This window comes from Cryptomeria japonica, chromosome 5 (assembly GCF_030272615.1).
Source record: "Cryptomeria japonica chromosome 5, Sugi_1.0, whole genome shotgun sequence".
NCBI classification, from domain to species: domain Eukaryota; kingdom Viridiplantae; phylum Streptophyta; class Pinopsida; order Cupressales; family Cupressaceae; genus Cryptomeria; species Cryptomeria japonica.
In genome coordinates this window covers 124,399,382-124,420,578 of record NC_081409.1, presented here as the reverse complement: position 1 = coordinate 124,420,578, position 21,197 = coordinate 124,399,382, and the positions used below count along the sequence as shown (strand labels likewise).

The 21,197-nt window shown below is 34.2% G+C and overlaps 1 protein-coding gene across 1 annotated transcript in view; it reads left to right on the top strand.

Moving 5' to 3' along the window:
• Window positions 1–7,210, top strand: part of LOC131068388 (beta-galactosidase 10) — a 44,859-nt gene extending 37,649 nt beyond the window's left edge. Inside the window, exons 14-19 of the mRNA XM_058003567.2 lie at window positions 942–1,051; window positions 1,463–1,570; window positions 2,169–2,279; window positions 6,152–6,363; window positions 6,486–6,831; window positions 6,943–7,210. Coding sequence (XP_057859550.2) covers window positions 942–1,051; window positions 1,463–1,570; window positions 2,169–2,279; window positions 6,152–6,363; window positions 6,486–6,831; window positions 6,943–7,053 — 998 coding nt within the window. The 3' untranslated portion in view covers window positions 7,054–7,210. The remainder of the gene's footprint in view (window positions 1–941; window positions 1,052–1,462; window positions 1,571–2,168; window positions 2,280–6,151; window positions 6,364–6,485; window positions 6,832–6,942) is intronic.
• Window positions 7,211–21,197: the final 13,987 nt, after the last annotated feature.

The window sequence follows — 21,197 nt, the reverse complement described above, 5'->3', positions numbered from 1 at the left end:
TTTGAGAATTCTCATAGGATGACTCATTAGGTTTACAAGGCTTCTACTGTTAAACATGGGCTTATTATATATTGTTGGAAAGCTATCTTGACTCACGGTGTTATGGTTTAATTTCAAACTATGCCTTCACAAGTCTTGGGCTGTAAGTAAAACACGTATACCCTAGATTGAGATTTCAAAATTAGTGCAATTTATCAGTCTTATCATTCAGTGAAATTGTCCATCATCTAGCACTGCAAGTCTTTGGTATGTATGCTTAAAGGCCAAATGCATATACATAAATGCACTCAAAAGGGTATATGTATTTGGCATATTTCTTGACGTTGAAGATATGGTGTTATAATCTTATTATTACTTTATAATAGCTGCTACTAACTAACACAATATTTCTGCCATGGACTCTGTTAGATTGTGTATAATCCAGAGTGTTACGAATGATATTCTAGCAGTCCTTGAAAGAATTACATTTCCTATCATTCAGAGAGAAGAAGATGTAAAAGGTTTGTTATTATTAGGTTTATGGGGAGTGCAATGTTGATTTTGTTTTATTTTTGTTAAGGAGGCCTATTTTATGCCAATTATTCACAGCAAGATGTAATCACAAAGAGAAAATTCATCAGAGAAATTTCTCTATTTTGCTTGCTAAAAAGTTGTATCAGAATTCTCTCTAGATTCCCAGAATATGATCATTTTAAGTTTCTTGTCAATCTAGGTTAATGGGTTCTTTTAATCATTAACCTTAAATTTTTTTGTATATCCAAGTAATGAGTTTTGAGTCATCAACTTGTGGATTGCATCCTTTCAAAGGCACATAATTGCTGATCAGATGAGGATATATATTAGAAATGTGTTAGTGAAACTTCATCTGATTACATTTTTTAACACATTTTTAAGAAGGCATGCCAAATGCTCATATATGCACTGTGTTTCATTTGCCACAGGAAGTGCATCAGGGAATGGGGATGATATCACATTCAAGTATGAAAAAGCTATTCATTTAAGGGCAGGAAAAAATGACATTGTTTTCTTGAGCATGACAGTGGGTTTACAGGTAAGGATTCTTAATCACAGGTTTGTGCTGTAGTGAAAAGATACACTTGTAAACTAAGAACTCTCCACTCTTGTTTTATTATTAAAAATATTGTATTATAATACTGGAATATTTAAGAATCCATCAGGAAATAGTTGGAGTCACATGTGTAATAAATCTTATCATTGCACTAAATTTTTGTAGACCAGAGACCTCTTCAAATTATGATTTCCTCATTTGTACGTGCATATGCACATTTATCACCATAATGGTACCAACACGTTAATTTATTTCAGGCTCTTAATATCTGACCCTATGGCATGATTTTTCACAATTTTGATCTAACCTGGTTTGTGTGGGAGTGATTCCCTCTATGAAAATACTATATATATCATAGTCTTACAACTATTCATGGTTTATTTTTGGTAACAGAATGGTGGACCACATTATGATTTTGTGGGAGCAGGCATTTCCAAGGTCAAATTAGAAGGCTTTCGAGATGGATCAATAAACTTGTCCACAAATGATTGGACATATCAGGTGATGTCATGCATCAGCAACATGCTTGTCATTCCATTTATAAGAATGCTTATGTAGCGAATTGTCTTGCATGAAATTAAAGGTGTTAAAAAGTGAATACCATTCAATGAGCTTGTTGAGCTTCATTTGTTAGCTCAATTCTTATGTGCATTACTCCAGTTTCCATTCAATTCGAAAATGTTTTGGGCCCTGCATTCTTATCTATATTTTATCCTTTTTATTTTTTGCACTGCTGATATACTGTTTTTTCTTCCTTTTATTGGTGGGGGGTGTTGAATAACTGAGATTTGTATTGCATGAAAAAAAAAGCACACGTAAAGAATGGATCATCATATCCTAACAAGAAGAGATATCATATTAATACTTTTTCTTTTTTCTTGTGGAAATATATTCATTGCCGGTTGCCCAATCAGGCCTACTACTTTAGTACTTTTATCCAAGCTGTTAGTACTACTAGCAAACTTGAAACCATTAATTTCCTGCAAGCTTTTAAGCGTTCTTGCCACATTATGATTGTTCATGAATGGAAGAAAACTATCATGTTTTGCATTATTTCTGATGGACTGATCTCTCAATTTAATTTTGCATGATTCTGCAGATTGGGTTGAAAGGTGAACAATTGAATCTTTATTTAGAGAGTGGAGTGGGAAATGTGCAATGGGAAAAAGCTGCCAGTCCTCCTAAGAATCGAGCTTTGACGTGGTACAAGGTAATTTATATGATTGTTTATTGTTAAAATAATATTGACAGCCTTATCTTTATAGAAAGAGAAAAAAGAATTGTAATCCAAGATTGACTTGAAACTGTCAGAAATAAAGCTTGGTATAAGGCAATTTATACGATTGTTTATTGTTAAAATAATATTGACAGGCATATCTTTATAGAAAGAGCAAAAAAAATTATAATCCAAGATTGACTTGAAACTTTCAAAAATAAAGCTTGGTACAAGGTAATTTATATGATTGTTTATTGTTAAAATAATATTGTCAGCCATATCTTTATAGAAAGAGCAAAAAAATTATAATCCAAGAATGACTTGAAACTGTCAGAAATATATTTCTTCAGGGAAGTGCATAAATAATTCAAATTTTCAAAGTGCTTATGCAGATGAATAATGAGAATAATTAAAAACTAATGCAATTATGAATGAGAATTATTTCTTGATAGCTGATATAGGCAACAACTAATTTGAGTATTCAATCAAATACGAGTGTGCATGTATTTCATGATCAACACATTCTAGAAAAGTCACAAATTTCAGAAGCTTTTATCCTTAATCACTGAGAAGTGTCACATCCATGAATAATTCTTTAGCAGTGGAAGGAACTAGAATAGTTTATGTTTTCTAGTCAGTTTTCTTTTTGATAGGAAAAATAATCTCATTGTTTGCAAGGTGTATTTGTAAATTTTGTATCTAGGATCTCTCTGTTCTAGTAGCTCTAGAACTTTTAAATCTTTGACAGGTTTATCGCTTGTTTTGATGAAATTCATTCAATTAGCCATTGCGTTTGGACCAATTCACCATATACTTACAGACAACAATGAAATACAAAGTTACAAACTTAAGTACCTACACACGTATCACTCAAGTTAACATAAAAAACACAGAATATGTCTCAATATGTTGCCTCTCTTGATGTACCTAGCCACAAGGAATCTTTAATTTAAAAAGTTATTCAAAATTGCTCTGAATCTCAACCATATGTGAATTTACAAATTGTTACATTTCCCACATTTTTTATATTGATTGCATTTTTATGATTGCCTTAGTCTTGATGCTGCATAGTTTTCTGATAAATCTTTTCTAAAGCATAGCTATCCCTCAACACTTTATTGCCTAGTTGGTCTGCAAGTCTCTCCTTCTCTCATCCCCACAACTGATGGAATGCTTCCTATTCACATTAAACCATCATTATCCATTCACCGTCTCAAATATATGAGGTGGTTCTACCTAGAGTATGAGATATCTAGCTGGCATTCTCCAAATCAATCTTTGAAGTCAACATCCAAGATAATGCACATTCATCTCATAACCTGTTTCTTATACACTAGATGGTTCTAACTACAGGTATCAGATGCCTAGCTGGCACTCTCCAAATCAATCTTCAAATGCCAACCCACAAGACAATCCAGACATACCAGTTATCACATAAGAGCCTCAAATATACCAGATGGTTCTACCCATAATGTTAAAAGTTTAGTAAAACTTGGCAGGGCCAATTTTGACTCTGATTTGTGACTCAGCAAAACCCAACAAATAAAAAAGAAAATTTAATTTCATTAAGAAACATAAATGTCCTACAAAATACAGTTACAACACAACACATGACATGAGTCTGTAGAACTTTGGGATGTGGTTTATTTTAGATTTGAATAAGAAAGAGTACAACATTTATATTTTTCTTTTAGATAATATGATTTGAACCACATGATTATTGAAAGTCGTCTTTAAGATTTAAAATATATAATTTCATTCAAGTTACAATATTTAATATTTTTCTCGTCCCCATATACATCCTACTGATATTTGGGGTTCTAATCCTCTGTGTTATCATATTTCAATTGTATAAATATTCCAAGCATAATGCCCGGGAACAATTAGCCGCATCCTCCTCTAAAGGACTAGGCATTGTCAATTGTACCCTGATATACGTCAGCTTTCAAACAATTTGTTTCGTCATCCTTTTCAGCAATTCACATTGACATTTAGATTCTCATTATATATCTGTTGCCGACAACTCTTACAGTGGGCGGTTTTTCCAAGTACCATTAGTATACCATCAAATGATATACTCCTATACCTATTTCCTGGATACTATTTAGAAGAATGCTCTTACACCTAATTATTTGTATATATTATTATATTTCTGCCTTCTAATGCAAGGATCCCTACTGACAACTCAATGACTTGTAATTGGGTGTGTACTTATTTGTAATACCTTTTTTCATTACTATATATATTCAAACAAAAAAATGATTAGAATTCATTAGGATACTTTACAGGACTGCAAGCTATGATTTGTCATCCCTGATGGGATTGCTAGCTAAGAGTCTACTACCATTCTTTATAGGATTGTTGGCCAATAGCATGCCACTTTACTTAAATTGTTGGTTAACAACTAATCAGTCTTCATCATTCCTGACTAGACAGCTAGGAAATAATCTTTCTCCATCCCACATGATTACGTGCTCAAACTTAAAAACAACTGTAATTATCTTTGATTGCAGTCAGCCCTGAGTTTAAAACTCAACTTCATTAATTTAAATTTGAGTCAAACATAAAAATCAAATCAATTGATATCTTAACTAAATTTGGTATTTTGGTCAATAAATATTTTCCATAAGAAGTAGCACAAAACAGCAGGGCAAGTTTCTGGGAGTTTGGGCCAAGCTTTTGGGATGGTGGAGAACCAAAATAACTTCCGAAAAAAGTGAGGCAGAGTGGGGCAATGTAGAGCAATACTATGGTCTAGATTAGATTCGAGAGCATAAGGGAAACCATTCTCATTGATCACCATAAATGGGCAAATGTAAAGTTCTAATGATGTATAAGTGGGCTAAACTTAAGGATCCTGTTTGAATCAGAGTCAGGGTACTTTTATAATGCTTCTCCCAACGTTATGGCTGATGCTTCTCTAGATGTAGAGAGGAAATTGGTAATACGCATCTTATCCCATTAGTTTGGAATCTGGGATGTGACTGAGGTTAGGTAGCTGAATTTCTGTTTTGAGTGTGAGAATACAATGTTTGAGAGGTCCAAGTGGTACTTTGTTTCATGTATCTAATGGCCAATGAAGAAAATGGTCAGTTAACACTGGCGATGGATGAAATAGACTAAAAGAAGAAACCAATTTAGTGTTCTTGACTCTTGGGAGTCCCATGTAGAGCCTAACTTTTGAAATACTGCTTCCTAGATGTAAAACGCCAAATACCTCTGGTCTAGATAATTTCACAAAGTAGCTAGGGACTTCCTCAATCTGTATACAAGAGATTATATAGAATTACTCAATTAAGAGTTATACATTTTCTTTTAATTTGTTAGAGTTTATACTTTTAGCTGTTACAAACTGAGCTTGATCTTATGCCCAATACTCTTCTTGATGCAGTCTGAAGAACATCTCTGATGTATCTTATAATGTAGTTTATCTTTTGATAATATATACGTTTTAGTCATCATAAAATTGTGACATCCTCTGTAGATGCATGTATACTACACTGTAGTGTTATTTAGTGCAACTCAGACATGTAATATAATGTATGACAACTCTCAGGATATATATTACAGAGTTCCAACTCTCTATTGTCTTGATTCAAATAATTCTTTTAGATATAGATTTTCCAAATACCCTAGCTTTTTCCCTTTGTCCATGTAGGATTTATTGTGATAAGCTTTATAGTGCCTTTTTGTGAAATATGGAAGACAATATTGTATGGTCTAAGTATCTCTGCAAACTTTTCTATGTAATATTATTAGAGAAAGTGAATATGGCAAGCACACAAGACAAGATTAGTATCAATCTGCCTGAAGTGATAAATTCAGCAATGCATAAATTTTCCTTGCTTCGTTTCTTATATTTGCAGGCTAGAATAAATGCTCCACCAGGAAATGATCCTGTAGCTTTGGATATGTTAAGTATGGGTAAAGGCCAAGCATGGTTAAATGGTCGTATGATTGGAAGATACTGGCCAATATCTAGCTCCCCTTTTGCGGGTTGCCCAAGTAAATGCAACTATAGAGGAAAATTCCTTCCAAACAAATGCAGTACAGATTGTGGCAATCCTACACAGAGATGGTAAGAAATTTTAATCAATTTATCCTGTAAATGTCATTGTGTATTATTCCTGCTTGTTGGTAGAAGTTTTCTCCCCTTCCAACCATTATTCTGGAAAATAAAATAAGCATTTTTGGTTTCAGGTATCATGTTCCAAGGTCTTGGTTTAATCCCACAGACAATTTGCTCGTACTTTTTGAGGATAAAGGAGGTGATCCAACTCAGATCAGATTTGTTAAAAGAGAAGCTATAAAACTATGTGGCCTCATTTCTGAGGCACATCCTCCACACCTTAAATATTGGAGGAAAACAATAACCAATAGCATAGAGCTAGAAAATACAGCCAGACCAACTCTTAACCTTCAGTGTCCAGAGGGAAGTCAGATTTCATCCATTAATTTTGCGAGCTTTGGCAATCCTCAAGGAGCCTGTGGAGCTTTTGAGAAGGGCAGTTGTCATGGAGTTCAGTCTTCTTCCATAGTACAGAAGGTGAACTATTATAAGTACTCCTTGATTTTATCAATTCACTGCTGTTTGCTTATATAATTTTCATTACTGGCTAAATTTGATCTGATTTTTCTTTGATGATATGCATTTCAGGACTGTATTGGATGTAAGTCTTGTTCAGTGACACTCTCAGTAGAGAAATTTGGAGAGGATCCATGCCCTGGGGCTTCAAAAAGTTTAGCTGTTGAAGCTTACTGCAGCTGATATAATTTTCTTCATTCGACCAGTAACAGCCTGAGTAGATTTTAATTTTGTTTGTTGAATTGATTGATTGATGCAATCATTCCATTTTAATTTTCCTACAATAATGTGAACATTATTCTCTGGGCTGTGAATAAAGCTGACAAAAAATTTCACCTCACCTGTTTCTGTATCGTCTATGCATTCTCAAACGATCTCCTTTTTTATTCAAAATTTTACTCCAAAAATAGGCATAGGTCTATTCAATTTTGGAACATAAACTGTTGGAACATTCTAAATGGTAGTCCATAGCTGACTGGGTGTTGTAACGAATAACATCGCATCAGAGGTACCGGCATCAATTTAACATTCATATCGTAAGGGTATAATGAATTTTTTTATGGGATAGTCTTCACCAATTGGCCAATGTTCTACAAATTAGTTTCTTTTTAGCTGCAGAATATAACCATAATTACTGCCCATATGATACATTAAAACCATTTGACATTTCTGATCTTGGGGAGTCTACGGTGCTGCCATCCTCCATCGTACAACAAATAGTTGGTAGGAGGTAATTCCCATTCTAATGCAGAAAAACTGAATTTTATATGCAACAATTTACAGGGATCAAATCTATAATCTACATAAGAAATTGGAATTTAGTCCCCATCATTTACATTCCAGTGAGAAATCAAGTTCAATGCCATATTTGGTTCTTTAAGGAAAATACAAATCAGAATTTTGAAATTAATACCCATTATTGACATTCTAATAACAAATGGAGTCCAATGGCACATATGGTTCTTTAAAGAAAAGACCCTATTTCGTTGTTAACCTTTAACCTTTTGGTTCAAGGGTTGTTGGATAGTTGAAAACTAATTTGAAATTAAATGTAAAATAAAGGTCATTGGATCTAGAGGATATTTTTTTTGATACTGGTTCCCTTCAATCCCTCCAATGAAGAGTGGGAAACAAGTTTCCTAGGCAGTAGGGGAACTTACTAGTATTGCTGTAGTATTGGTTAGCGTTCTTTGTCAACAAAATTGGGGACTACAGTTCACAAAGCCATTGGCAATCATCTAGCCAATGTTTTATATGCTTCAAACCTTAAAATGTAACAACTCATGAATTTGTGTAAATATATCCATTAAAAAGGCTTCGACCAGTTGGAAAAATTTTGACAGCTTTGTTTCTAGATACATAGATACATATGAAAATCTTAAAGCATTAATATGTTATCAAAAGTACTCACAAAACCCTTGCAGAAAAATTAAGTATACAAGTATTTTCAAATTAACCTTTAAAAAAGATTAACACATTAATCAGATTACAAAAAAATCAGTAGTATTTTTGTGCATGTAAATCACATAAAAAAGGAATGTGAGAGAGGAAAATCAACCACATGAAAGAGATGACATAGTGGGAAGAGTTTCTTTAGAAAAACAAAGCCTTCGAAGTATCAAGCCTGTTAATGCATTAGTAGCTTCTGCAAGATAAGATTTTCCTAACTCATTAATTTCCTCCATTCTGTTTTGGTTTACTCATATATGCTATTAGATTATCTGATTTATGTTTTCCGAACTGAATATGTTTATCAGACTGTAACCTTGATCTTGATTATGATATTGATATTGGATAAAGATGGATTAGATCGATGACCTGCTTAACATAGTTAAGCGTTGATCTAAATGCTATCGGGCTAGTAACCCGATAGCATATTAATGTCAATTCATTTATGAATCGGCATTAATATACTATCGGAGTATTAACCTGATAGCATATGTAATGCTATTAGTTATTGGGCTTGTTTGCTTTGACACTGATTCATTATCGGGTGTGCTTATATCAATCTGTTATCATTTGCTTTGACATCGATTCATTATCGGGTGTGTTTATATCGATCTGTTATCATTTACAATGGCACCGATTCAGTTATCATAAACACCGAGTGAATCGGTAGACAGTCACGACCAAGTGACATCTTGGTCGGACATGTCTAAAAGACATGTCCGATCAAGGTGCCACTTGATCGTGACTGCTTTACTATATATACGTCATTCAAAAGAAAATATGAATCGACATTAATATACTATCGGGGTATTAATATACTATCGGGGTATTAACCCGATAGCATATATAATGCTATTAGTTATCGGGCTTGTTTGCTTTGACACTAATTCATTATCGGGTGTGTTTATATCAATCTGTTATCATTTGATTTGACATCGATTCATTATCGGGTGTGTTTATATCGATCTGTTATCATTTACAATGGCACCGATTCAGTTATCATAAACACCGAGTGAATCGGTAGACAGTCACGACCAAGTGACATCTTGGTCGGACATGTCTAAAAGACATGTCCGATCAAGGTGCCACTTGATCGTGACTGCTTTACTATATATACGTCATTCAAAAGAAAATGAATGACATTGAAATCGATACATGTTCATCCTCCTTACCTGCAAAAAAGAAAGACGATAATATTATTGTCATAGTAATAATACCAAAATCTTAAATACACCATCTAGCATATAACTTGTTCATTAAATTGGAAATTGCAATAACATTTACAAAGCCAATATATTATTCAACTACAATAAATTTGTTACAATACAATATCAGACATTTGTTTCCATGTTGATCAACATCCCCTCTTTCTAATAGAAATATGACAGCATGACATTGTAGAAATGCTACTCATACATATTCTATCCCATGCCTCCAATATATAGATTTAACTAGGTCCCAAAAACTACCAAATAATAATACAAACACATGAATTCTTACACTCCTCACACATGTGGAGTCATTTAGGAATAGAAAAGGACTCATACAAGAATATTTGATTTCCGTTGTGTAAGATAAAATGTGCAATTCCCAAGAACTCTCATATGAAGTAATAATTACATCATATGACCAACCAATAATAAAAATGCTTTTATAACCATAATGCAACCTTTTTACTAATGTTTTTATACTTAACACCATATATTTATCATAAATGCTTTTGCACATCCTTCTTGACAAGATATTCTTGTACAAACTTTCTCTATAATATTTTTTTAATCAAATTGCAATTGATTTATTATTGCGCTTTGCATTTATAATTGAGTGATGATGTTCATTAGCTATAACATCCTCTACTTTAACTCTTATTTCACAAAGTCTTTTATTTTTCTATACATGGGCTCAAGTACACAACCTTCTTTGCTTAGGTTCTATTAATGATCACTAATTTTTTATTTTTTTGTATTGATATTGGCCTTTTGCTTTTAATATACAATGTTTTCATGATCTTTAGGACAAAATCATTTGCATAGTAATCCAACTATGTATACTTTCTATAGTAGTCTCTTGCAAAACATCTCCATTCATCACACTGTTGACATTGTACAATATGATGACCTTCAGAGTCATTATATTGGCTTCGACTTCCTCATTTTTTATTTTGTTAGCCACCTAAAGATGCATTTTATTTTGTTCTATGGCTTTGGTGGAGTGCTAGGTGGAGTGAGCTACTCTCATTGTGTGGATAGCACTTGTGTGCTCCCACTCAGATTATATGGGGCAATCTTTGATTGAATGATCCAAAACCTTAAAAATACTACCATTTTTTTTGGATAATTATTTTTGATATGATTTTTACCTTTACATTTTGTGCCTTAATTTTTTTTGGCTTTAGTTCCTTCATCATTTACGTCATATCTCTTCTTAGGGCTATCATGGTTCCATACTCATTCTTTCTATTGTCATTTAGACTCTCATCTTCCTATGCTTTTCTTTTGCCACATGAAGAAATTATAGGAAGAGGGTGGTACTACCTTCATCTTTTTTTGTAGTGATGGAATGAGACCTTCAATGAACCGTATCTTCTTGAGTTCGTTGGTTAGTTCCTTTTCTAACTTTACTAGTAGTTCCTTGAGCCTACTATTATAGGCTCTAACATTACTGTGTTTGCCTTCTTTTGCGTTATAAATCTTTGCTAGTATTTCATTATTGTCTTGAATTATCTTGAACTCTTAATTTTTTTTCAATATTTTTCAAGAATTTTTGGAAGTGAGGTCAATTTTTGTTTGCCAATTAATAGTTATGCCCTTTAGTACTGTTGAGAAGGACTACAATTGATAGGATCTATCATCTTCACCATTTGTTTATGTAGATTTTCTTTTATGTTTTATAATGCCTTGCAAGGTTCTTTGACCCATTGCCTATGAATTAGGACAACTTTTGCCTTTTGATACTAAGAATTTATGGGACAATTGCCATATTTATGTTATGATACAACCTTCTAGTGAATTATGATTCACAAGATTCATTTCTTCTTTTTATCACATGAGAATCTTCAACTCATCTTGCTTTAGCATTCCACTCACTTGAGCTGCCATTAGGTACTTTCTTGTATACTAACGCAAGAGTTTTTGGCTTGGTTCCTTCAATCATCAATTCTTCAATACATTGAAAATTTCTCTCATATGGTCAATGAGTCTTTGGATTCCATCTACCATTCTTCTTCATCTACTAGTTGTACTGGTTTTTGCACTTGGTCAAAAAGATCTACCCATGCTTCATTGGATAGGGGTAAGTGCCTTGCTATCTCTTACCACTCTATCCTTGTAAGGTTCTTTGTAATAGAGGCATTTTCATTTTTCCATCTACAACTTTGACAATAGACTCACTTGGATTTCAACTTCTTTCTTGGGATAGTCTTTGACTTTGAACTTGTATAGATGAGATTTCTTTTGCTTTTTCTTGTAGTCTTCTCCATTTTCTTTTCTCTATTAATCTTAAAAGATCACCTAATCTATTGTTCTTGATCACATCGTGGTCTCTTCCCGCCCTTATTAGGGCCCAAAGATATGAATCTCTTAAATCTATCATGCATCTTTTAAGGCAATGTTGCCAAAATGTTTTCTATTTCATTTGATAAAATTAATAGTTGAACTAATAACATATTTACAACACATACTGGACAAAGGAGTAAAATGTATCTTTATTTGCACTAAAGTTATTACATAAGTGGACCAAAGATAGGTAATCGAGAATCATGATATTTTTTCTTTCTTACACGGGTTATTTAAATGACTCAAATGTTGTCAAGTGGAAAAAACCATCTATGGACTCCTATAACTACTTCAAAGAAGATAAACAATTGATACATAGTCGGATATAAACATATTAACAAAGCGTAATTGTATGTTGACTACATAGGCCAAGATATCAAACTGCATTATAATTAATTCACTAATCAAGATAACTACTGAAATGGCATCTTGAAAGATAAGTTCAAGCAAATAATAAACTAAACTCGACTTTAATCTGATTACTAAATTGCAAGTGTAATGGATTGAACACAAAGAACATATAATTGGGAAAATAAATAATAATGTACATATATTCCTTAACAAATGATTGTTAGAGGAACTAATCTAAGCTAATAAATAAAACTAGATTTAAACTAAGTAAATCTCAATGAACGACCAACTACTATTAGTGATATATATGTACAACATTATTTAAGAACAAACAAGTAATTCAAGACCAACAATAAAACTATTGAGAAACAAACAAGTCTACAAATTGATTAAGCTACAAAAATTAAATTGTTGAAATAAGTGTAACATATGTAAATGTAGCATCGTAAATTGTACACCCTTAATTAGGGTTGTCTAATTCCACGCTTAGGTTAGCATCTACCTCAGTGTGTCTCATTTCATTTTGCATTTTCAAGGATCCTTGAAGCATTTAATTATTAATTTAAATAAATCTAAAGTCTTCTCTCATCATTTCACATATTATACAATTGGGCCCTTAACCTTAAGTGTGCCCCTTTTTATTTCATTTTAAGTAATCTTGATAAAGTACTAATTTTGAACTTCAGAGCACATTTTTTCGCATCTAAACACCTTGGATTGACCTGCCAAGCTGGATTTGACTTTGTAATCACAATATTTTGCATCTCTAGAATTTTGGAAAAATGTTGGTTGGACCATAGCGACCACCACATTAGTCCCGACTTTTTCTCTCCGAATTTTGGGTGTTTAATTTGGTGGTATTATAATGTTCAAATTTCATTTTCTATGAAATTTAATCAATTCTAGGTAGGCCTATGATCAAAATTAAAGTTAGGGTTTCATATATATAACATTTTCTTTCCTCATTTGAAGGATCCTGAAATCAAGCAATTGAAGAAGTAAAAGTGCAGGTTTTATGTGACGTCTTCAATCACCAAATTCATCATTCATTAAGTCTTCATCAACATTTTCAACATCCATGGAAGCTTAGGAGATATTGAAGAATAATAATGAGATCATTGACTGTTGATTGGCTTGTACCTCTCATAGGGTTTGCTATGGTTTCATGTTATTTTCATATCTCTATTTGAGTTTTTAGATCTACACATCATTCATTTTTAGGCTTACATTATTGCTTTAGCTCCATGTTGCATTTGTGATTTGAAGCATTTACATTATGTTCATTTAGGGTTTTTACTCCAAACATAGGGTAGAACTCTAGTTTGCTTCTTAGTTCATAAGATCTTACAAAAACATGAGATTCTAGGGCACACACACTTTTCGATACTTTATTGGCTATTTGTGGAGGTAGAAATCACCAAAACAAGGGGTTTGACTAAGGCAAAACCCTATATAGTCACAAACACACCATTTTTCACCTTGTAGGTGCAATTATAGGTTTTTGTTGGAGCGGACAATTTCTGGGAGATCTCAGTGGATAGGTACATACCCATTTCCAAAATTTGGCCTCAGATCTCAGAGATTTGAGCACCCAATGCCTTGGTCCTCAATACCGGAGCGCCCAACACCCTGGTCCTCAATTTTAGAGTGCCTAACACATTGCTCCTATCAAATCAAGCCCAAATTTCAGTATTAGGTGCACATCATAATTCACTTTTTAGGACCTATAATTTGTGTTTCAATTTCATCTTTGTATTAGACTGTTATTGTTGTTATTATAGTTGTTTTAATTCATTCTATTAGTCTAGTTTGTTATTCCCTCACATTTGACTCATTCCTTTTCATATTAGCAAAGGGATAGAAACCCTAAAAGTATTCCTTGACTCTCTTGCACAAGAGTTAGTCAATGTGAATGACTTGCTTAGGCTCTTTTGTATTCCAATGTATGAATGAGAGTGGGATTAGGCCTTAGCCTACTCTATCCCATTTTCACCCATCACATTAAATACATTTCAAAAAGAATAATTTCATGCTCACAAATAATATGAAATTGTTAGGAAACAATGAGGAATACCCAGTTACATTTATTCCATTTCTTACATAACCCATGAGAGCAAAGAATGCATACAAGATGACATAATCACCATTATGAAAATATCAAATAACCATGACACAAGATAATACGAAAAAACCTTGGGAAAACCCTCATGAGGTAGAAAGTTAGTCTCCAAAAGCATCCATACTCCATCATATTAATCAGCTGCAAAACAATACAAAGCACTTATGGAGTTACAATGAATGCCTTCGAACCATCAAGCCTTCCAATGCATCCCATGTGTCCAAGCATGAATCCGCACATCCCATGCCATGCTCCATAAATGCAATACTCCAAAGGACTCAATACAATGACAACCCAAACCACCATCCAACCTTGACCACTAAACATGTGCTTGCTTTTATAGACAAAACCTTGCACAAAAAATAACGAGTGGTAACGTAAAACCATGTGCCTAAAACCATGTGTTACCTAACACTTGACCCCACATTTAGTATTGGGTACTAAGTTTTCTCTTTTTAAATATATTTCCCCAATTTTAAATAATTACAATAATATGAAAATGTTACAATACAACATCATAGTGGTCTCGAGGATATTTCCATGGAATCTCTCCATGTTTTTGATATTAATAGCAACAAAAACAAGGGTATTGACCCTTAATACAACAACCCGTAGGTAGTGAGAAAAATTAACCAAGGGAGAAATCCCCCAAATAACTAGGTCAGACATGCATGTTGGCATTTGCATGAAGATTGCATTAATAAAATTTTATGTTGTCATTGATGTCAATTAACCGGTAATGATGTTGTTATAATGTTGTTTTATAACTAGTAGGAAGAGCTAGTGAAGGGAACTGCAATCGGTAGGTGAGTTTGTGGTGGAAATTGATATTGCTATGAAATAGAAAGGTGAACTGGTAAACCCTACCTGTTGATATGATAAAGCCTAATCGATGAAGTTTGGTGAATCGGTTATATTGGTTTATGATATGATGATGAGCGGCAATGATTATGACACGCATGCATGTTGTATGAGAAGAGTTTCAAATGATTTTTGGCGCATAGAGATAACAATTTTTATCTTGGGAATGAGCAAGTTCATTTCATGTAATGTAAACCACATGATGAGTTACAATGTTTGATGAAGCGGTGATCAAAGAGTGGTTGAGGTTATCTTGAATGATGTGCAATGATTGTTATGTAATCCAATGGTCATACTTGAACCGATTTGTTTGTAATCTCTATGAGAGAATTAGGTTTGTGATGTGTTATCGACCTATTATTTTGTTTATAAGTTCGATGAGTTGTTTTGTTGAAGAGTTGGAAATTTGTAATTGAGAGTGAGAGAGTGGTTGCCAAACTAGATGATGTATCTGCAGTTTGTGTAAAGGCAGATAGGAGAATGAAAAGGATCCGAACAAGCAAGTGTAGTGCTATTCAAATAGATCAGCAAATCCCTGTTGTTTTCTAAAAATTACAAAAGCTAAATCCCCTAACCGGGTAAGCTCTAATAAGCTTAGTGTTATTCAAATCCTCTAACTAGGTGATCCATTAGCTTGGATTTAAAATCCTCTACCGAGGTTACTCCTTACAGGGTATTGCTTCTAATAGGGCGTTATAGTCAATCCCTTAACCAGGTGGTCCCTAACAGGATTTGTTCTTAACAAGACTTATTGTAAAGCTTAACAGGCTTGGCTCCTAATAGGGCAAACTTTAGAAGAGTTTAGAATACTTGTGGGTATTCATCCCCGCCCTGGTTTTTCCCATTTGGGTTTCCACGTCAAAAATATTGTCTCACGTGGTGAATGTTTTTGTGGTTATGTTTACTATGGTTGAATTGCTTAACTGCTAATTCCACTTTGATATGTTATGTTAATCGACAACAATCTGAAACGAGGTTTTTCTTATGTCAGTAAAGTATTTGAATGATTCAGTTAAATGGTTTGAGAGTTTCAGAGATGTTTTACTGTTAGTCTGTTATAACAATCAACCGGTTTAACTTGTCAGTATTAAAGCATTTGAAGTTCAGTGTTTAACTTGTCAGTTTAGAGTTTTCATTGAGAGGTTGATTTTGAGATTGGTGAAAGTTTATATCAGTTTTCTATCTACTGATTCAATCCCCCCCTCTCAGTAGTTGATCGGATCCTTATTCTTTCATCATATCATCAATTGGTATCAGAGCATTTCAGGTCCTCTAAGGTCTAAGCCTAACAACTTGAGGTAAAGATCTTGTAGAACATGATGAAGAAGGAAGGTCCGAAGTTTAATAGAGAGAACTATAGGATATGAAGTGATGGAATGAAAATTTATATCAAGAGTCTAGGAAGTCAATACTGGGAACATGTTGGTACTCAATCTGTTGCACCTAGTGAGATTATGTCTGATGATCAGAAGAAAGAGCAACAATAAAACAATCAAGCATTAGAGGATATTATTAGTTCTTTGTTTGATGCAGAGTATGTAGATGTCCATGGTCTGGAGTCTGCATATGAGGTATGGAAGAAACTTGAAGAGATCTGTAGCGGTGATGAACATGTGAAGATTGCCAAAGAAGAGAGTCTAAGAGGAAAATTTGATGACATGCAGATGGCTGAAGGTGAGAATATACAACAGTATGGTCAGAGGATCAAAGAGATAGTTGGTGAGATCAAGAGTGCTGGTGGTAAAGTGGAAGATGCCATAGTGATTAGCAAGGTGTTAAGAACCCTGCTACCGGTCTACGCTATCCGAGTTGCAGCCATTCAGGAGCGAAAGTCAATTGACAAAACTAAGGTAACCCTTGACTCCATCATTAGTAAGCTTACTGCTTTTGAATCAAATGGTTATGATGGTTGTGTTCAGAAATATGAATCTGCATTTAGAGCTTCAGTTTCTAACCCATCTATGAGGAAAAGTAGCGATGTCAGTCACAACTATGAATCTAGATCCAACAAAGAAGTTGATGATGAAGACAAATTGGTTGAGCTCGAAGCATTGTTGGCCAAGCAGTTGCTCAGAGGTACCGATAAGTACCAAGGTAAATTAGCTTTGAAATGTTTTGCATGCAACATGATTGGACACATTGTAGCTAACTGTCCTAATGGTGACAATGAGCACAAGCGTGATAAATTTAAGAAGTACAAGGGAAAAGGCAAAAGAGTTTGTCTTGTTGCAGTTGATGGTGGTATCACTGACGAGGAATCCGAGGGAGATGCTAATGAAGACATTGTTTTTGTAGCTATTAAAGAGGAGACACCTGATCATAAAGCATTAGTTTCTTGCATGGATGATTCTGATGATTGGATCATTGATAATGGTTGTTCACATCACATGACTGGTGACCAGAGCAAATTTCTTACCTTGAAGGAATTTGATGGTGGAGTTGTGAGATTTGGTAATGACTCACCCTGCATAGTAAAAGGTAATTGAACTATTTCTCTTAATGGGAAGAACAGTGCAGATGATGTCTACTAGGTTGAAGGACTAAAGTACAATCTTTTGAGTGTTGCACAACTCAATGACAAAGGATATCCATTGGAGTTTAAGAATGGAATGTGCAAAATCTATGGGAGCAAAGGTGAACTGATTTGAATCGACAAGAAGACTAAAAGATAACATGTTTCACCTAAATCCTAAAGTCAATAACTGTTTAATTTCAAAAATAGATGATAGTTGGCTTTGGCATATGATATTTTTTCATATAAATTTTGATAACATTGTTAAAGTGAGTAAGTCCAAGACAGTGAGAAGTTTGCCTCAGTTGGACAAACCAGTTAATGCTCCGTTTAAGGAATGTCAGTTGGGAAAGATGACATCCACAACTTTTAAGAGCAAATCTTTTTCAGTGGAACATCTGTTAGATTTGGTTCATACAGACCTCTGTGGACTAATAAGGACCAAAAGTATTCAAGGTGACATATATTTTATGATCTTCACTAATGATTGCTCAAGAATGATGTGGGTCACATTTTTGAAGGATAAAACAAAAGCATTTAGTAAGTTAAAGGCATTCAGGACCTTAGCTGAAAAGGAAAGTGGCAAGAAGATAAAGTGTTTGAGGATTGATCAAGGTGGTGATTTCACTTATATGGAATTCACTAGATATTGTGAAGAAAATGGTATCAAACGTTAGCTTTCTGCACCGAGGACACCACAACAGAATGGTATTGTAGAGAGGAACAACCGGTCAGTTGTTGAAGCAGCTAGAACGATGTTGATACAAGGAGGTGTAGCAAAAACTTTCTGGAGAGAAGCTGTCAGCACAACTATCTACATTGTGAATCAGATATTGGTAAAAAGAGGCAAGGATAAGACTCCTTATGATTACTGGTATGGTAGATCACCTAATTTCAACTATTTCAAGATATTTGGCAGTAAATGTTTTATTAAGAGAGGTGACTATGTTAGCAAATTTGAGGCTAAAAGTGATGAATGTATATTTCTTGGTTACTCCACCAAGAGTAAGGCCTACAAATGTTATAGAAACCAGACACAAAGAATTATTAAGAGTGTTGATGTTCGAGTGGATGAGTATCCTGAAGTCTTAGAGGAAACTAGTGTGGAGAAAAATGATGAAGATCCTTACATTCTGATTTTGGAACAAGAACTGGTGAAGCCTGAAACTGGTAAAGAGAATGCTGTTGTACCAGTTCAACTAAAATAGGTAGATTCAGAAGAAGATGATGATAATAAAGAAGAACCTAAACATAATGATCATGTTATTCTGAGGTATGTGAGACTCAATCACAATCCTGACCAGATTATTGGAGATAAAGATGCTGTAGTGTTAACTAGAAGAATAATTAGAGAGAATTATTGCATGATATCGACTATTGAGCCTAGAACTGCTAAGGAAGCATTTGGAGATGATCATTGGGTCAAAGATATGGAGGAGGAGCTTGATCAAATTGATAAGAATAACACATGGACCCTAGTACCCAAACCGGTGAATAAAAATGTGATAGGTACTAAGTGGGTATTCAGGAATAAACTGAATGAAGATGGTTATGCTTTGACTCATGAAAAAGACATGGTATGCAAATTATACAAGGAACTATATGGGTTAAAGAAAGCACCGAGAGCATGGTCTGAGAGGCTTCATTCACACCTGATGAAGATAGGTTTTCAGAGAACCAATGAAGACAACAACATATATCTCAAATCCGAAGGAGATAAGATACTGGTTAGTGAAGTGTTTGTAGATGATATCATATTTGGAGGCAATGATGACATGAGCAATGACTTTGAAAATGAGATGAAAAATGAGTTTGAAATGTCTCTAGTGGGAAAGATAAAATTTTTCATAGGCTTGCAAATACAACAAATGAAGAGTGGTGTTTTCATCACACAATATAAATATGTGAAAGAGGTATTGAAGACGTTTGGAATGAGTGATTGTAAACTAGTTGGGACACCAATGGTTACATGTTGTAAATTGTCTAAAGAGGATGAAGCCACATCTATTGATGAAAAGGAGTACAAGTCAATGATTGGAAAATTGCACTATGTTGTTCACAACATACTGGATATAGCTCATGCAGTTGGTCTAGTTGCTAGATTTCAGAAGAATCCTAAGGAAACACATTTGATAGCAACCAAGAGGATATTAAGATATTTGAAAGGTACTATTGACTATGGATTATGGTATCCATATGCAAGTAACTTTTATTTGAAGGTGTATACAGAGGCAAACTAGGCAGGTAATGTTGATGATAGAAAGAGCACAACAGGTGGACCATTCTTTCTTGGAGGAAGACTTGTTTCATGGAGTAGCAAGAAGAAGAGTTGTATATCATAGTCTACTGCTGAAGTTGAGAATGTTGTAGCTTATATGAATTGTACCCAGGCTATTTGGATGAGGCACATTTTGGAAGGATTCAAGTTGAAGATTACAGATCCAGTAAAGATCTTATGTGACAATACTAGTGCCATAAATATTTCAAAGAACCCTGTTTTGTACGCATGAACCAAGCATATTGAATTGAAATATCATTTCTTGAGGGAAAAAGTGCAGAGTAAAGATGTGATATTGGAGCATGTTTCTACCAAGGAGCATCTTGCAAATATCTTTACTAAACCTTTGCCTAAGACTACTTTTGAGTATCTTAGAAGTTAGCTAGGGGTTGTACCCCTTCATGAGGTCAATTGAGCATGATGTGGATTACATCAGTCCCAAAGCTACTTGTAGAATTTTACAACAGGATTGGTGTAGAGTGGAGCTATTCCACAGGGGGAGCATCAAGTTGTAGGTTGATGATTCTTAACAATGAAGTTTGACATTGCATGTTCTACTTTCACTTTGGCATTGTTGTCAAAGGGGGAGAAGAACTATGTGATTAGGGGAAGAAGAATTGTATGATTGACAGAGAGAAGGTCTATAGCCAGCTACCAATTGAAGACAAGGTGAATACATGGTAAAATGTAAACCAGGATTCCTATTCACAATCATAGCAATCAAGGGTGTTGGCATTTTCATGAAGATTGCATTAATGAAATGTTATGATATCATTTATGTCAATTAACCGGTAATGATGTTGTTATAATGTTGTTTTGTAACCGGTATGAAGAGCTAGTGAAGGGAACTGCAACCAGTAGGTGAGTTTGTGATGGAAATCGGTATTGCTATGAAATAGAGAGGTGAAACGGTAAACCCTACCTGTTGATACGATAAACCCTAACCGATGAAATTTGGTGAATCGGTTGTATTGGTTTATGATCTGATGATGAGCGACAATGATTATGACATGTAAGCATGTTGTATGAGAAGAGTTTCAAATGATTTTTGGCACGTAGAGATAACGGTTTTTATCTTGGGAATGAGCAGGTTCATTTCATGTAATGTAAACCGCGTGATGAGTTACAATGTTCGATGAAGCGGTGATCAAGGAGCCACCAATGTAATCTTGAATGATGTACAATGATTGTTATGTAATCCAA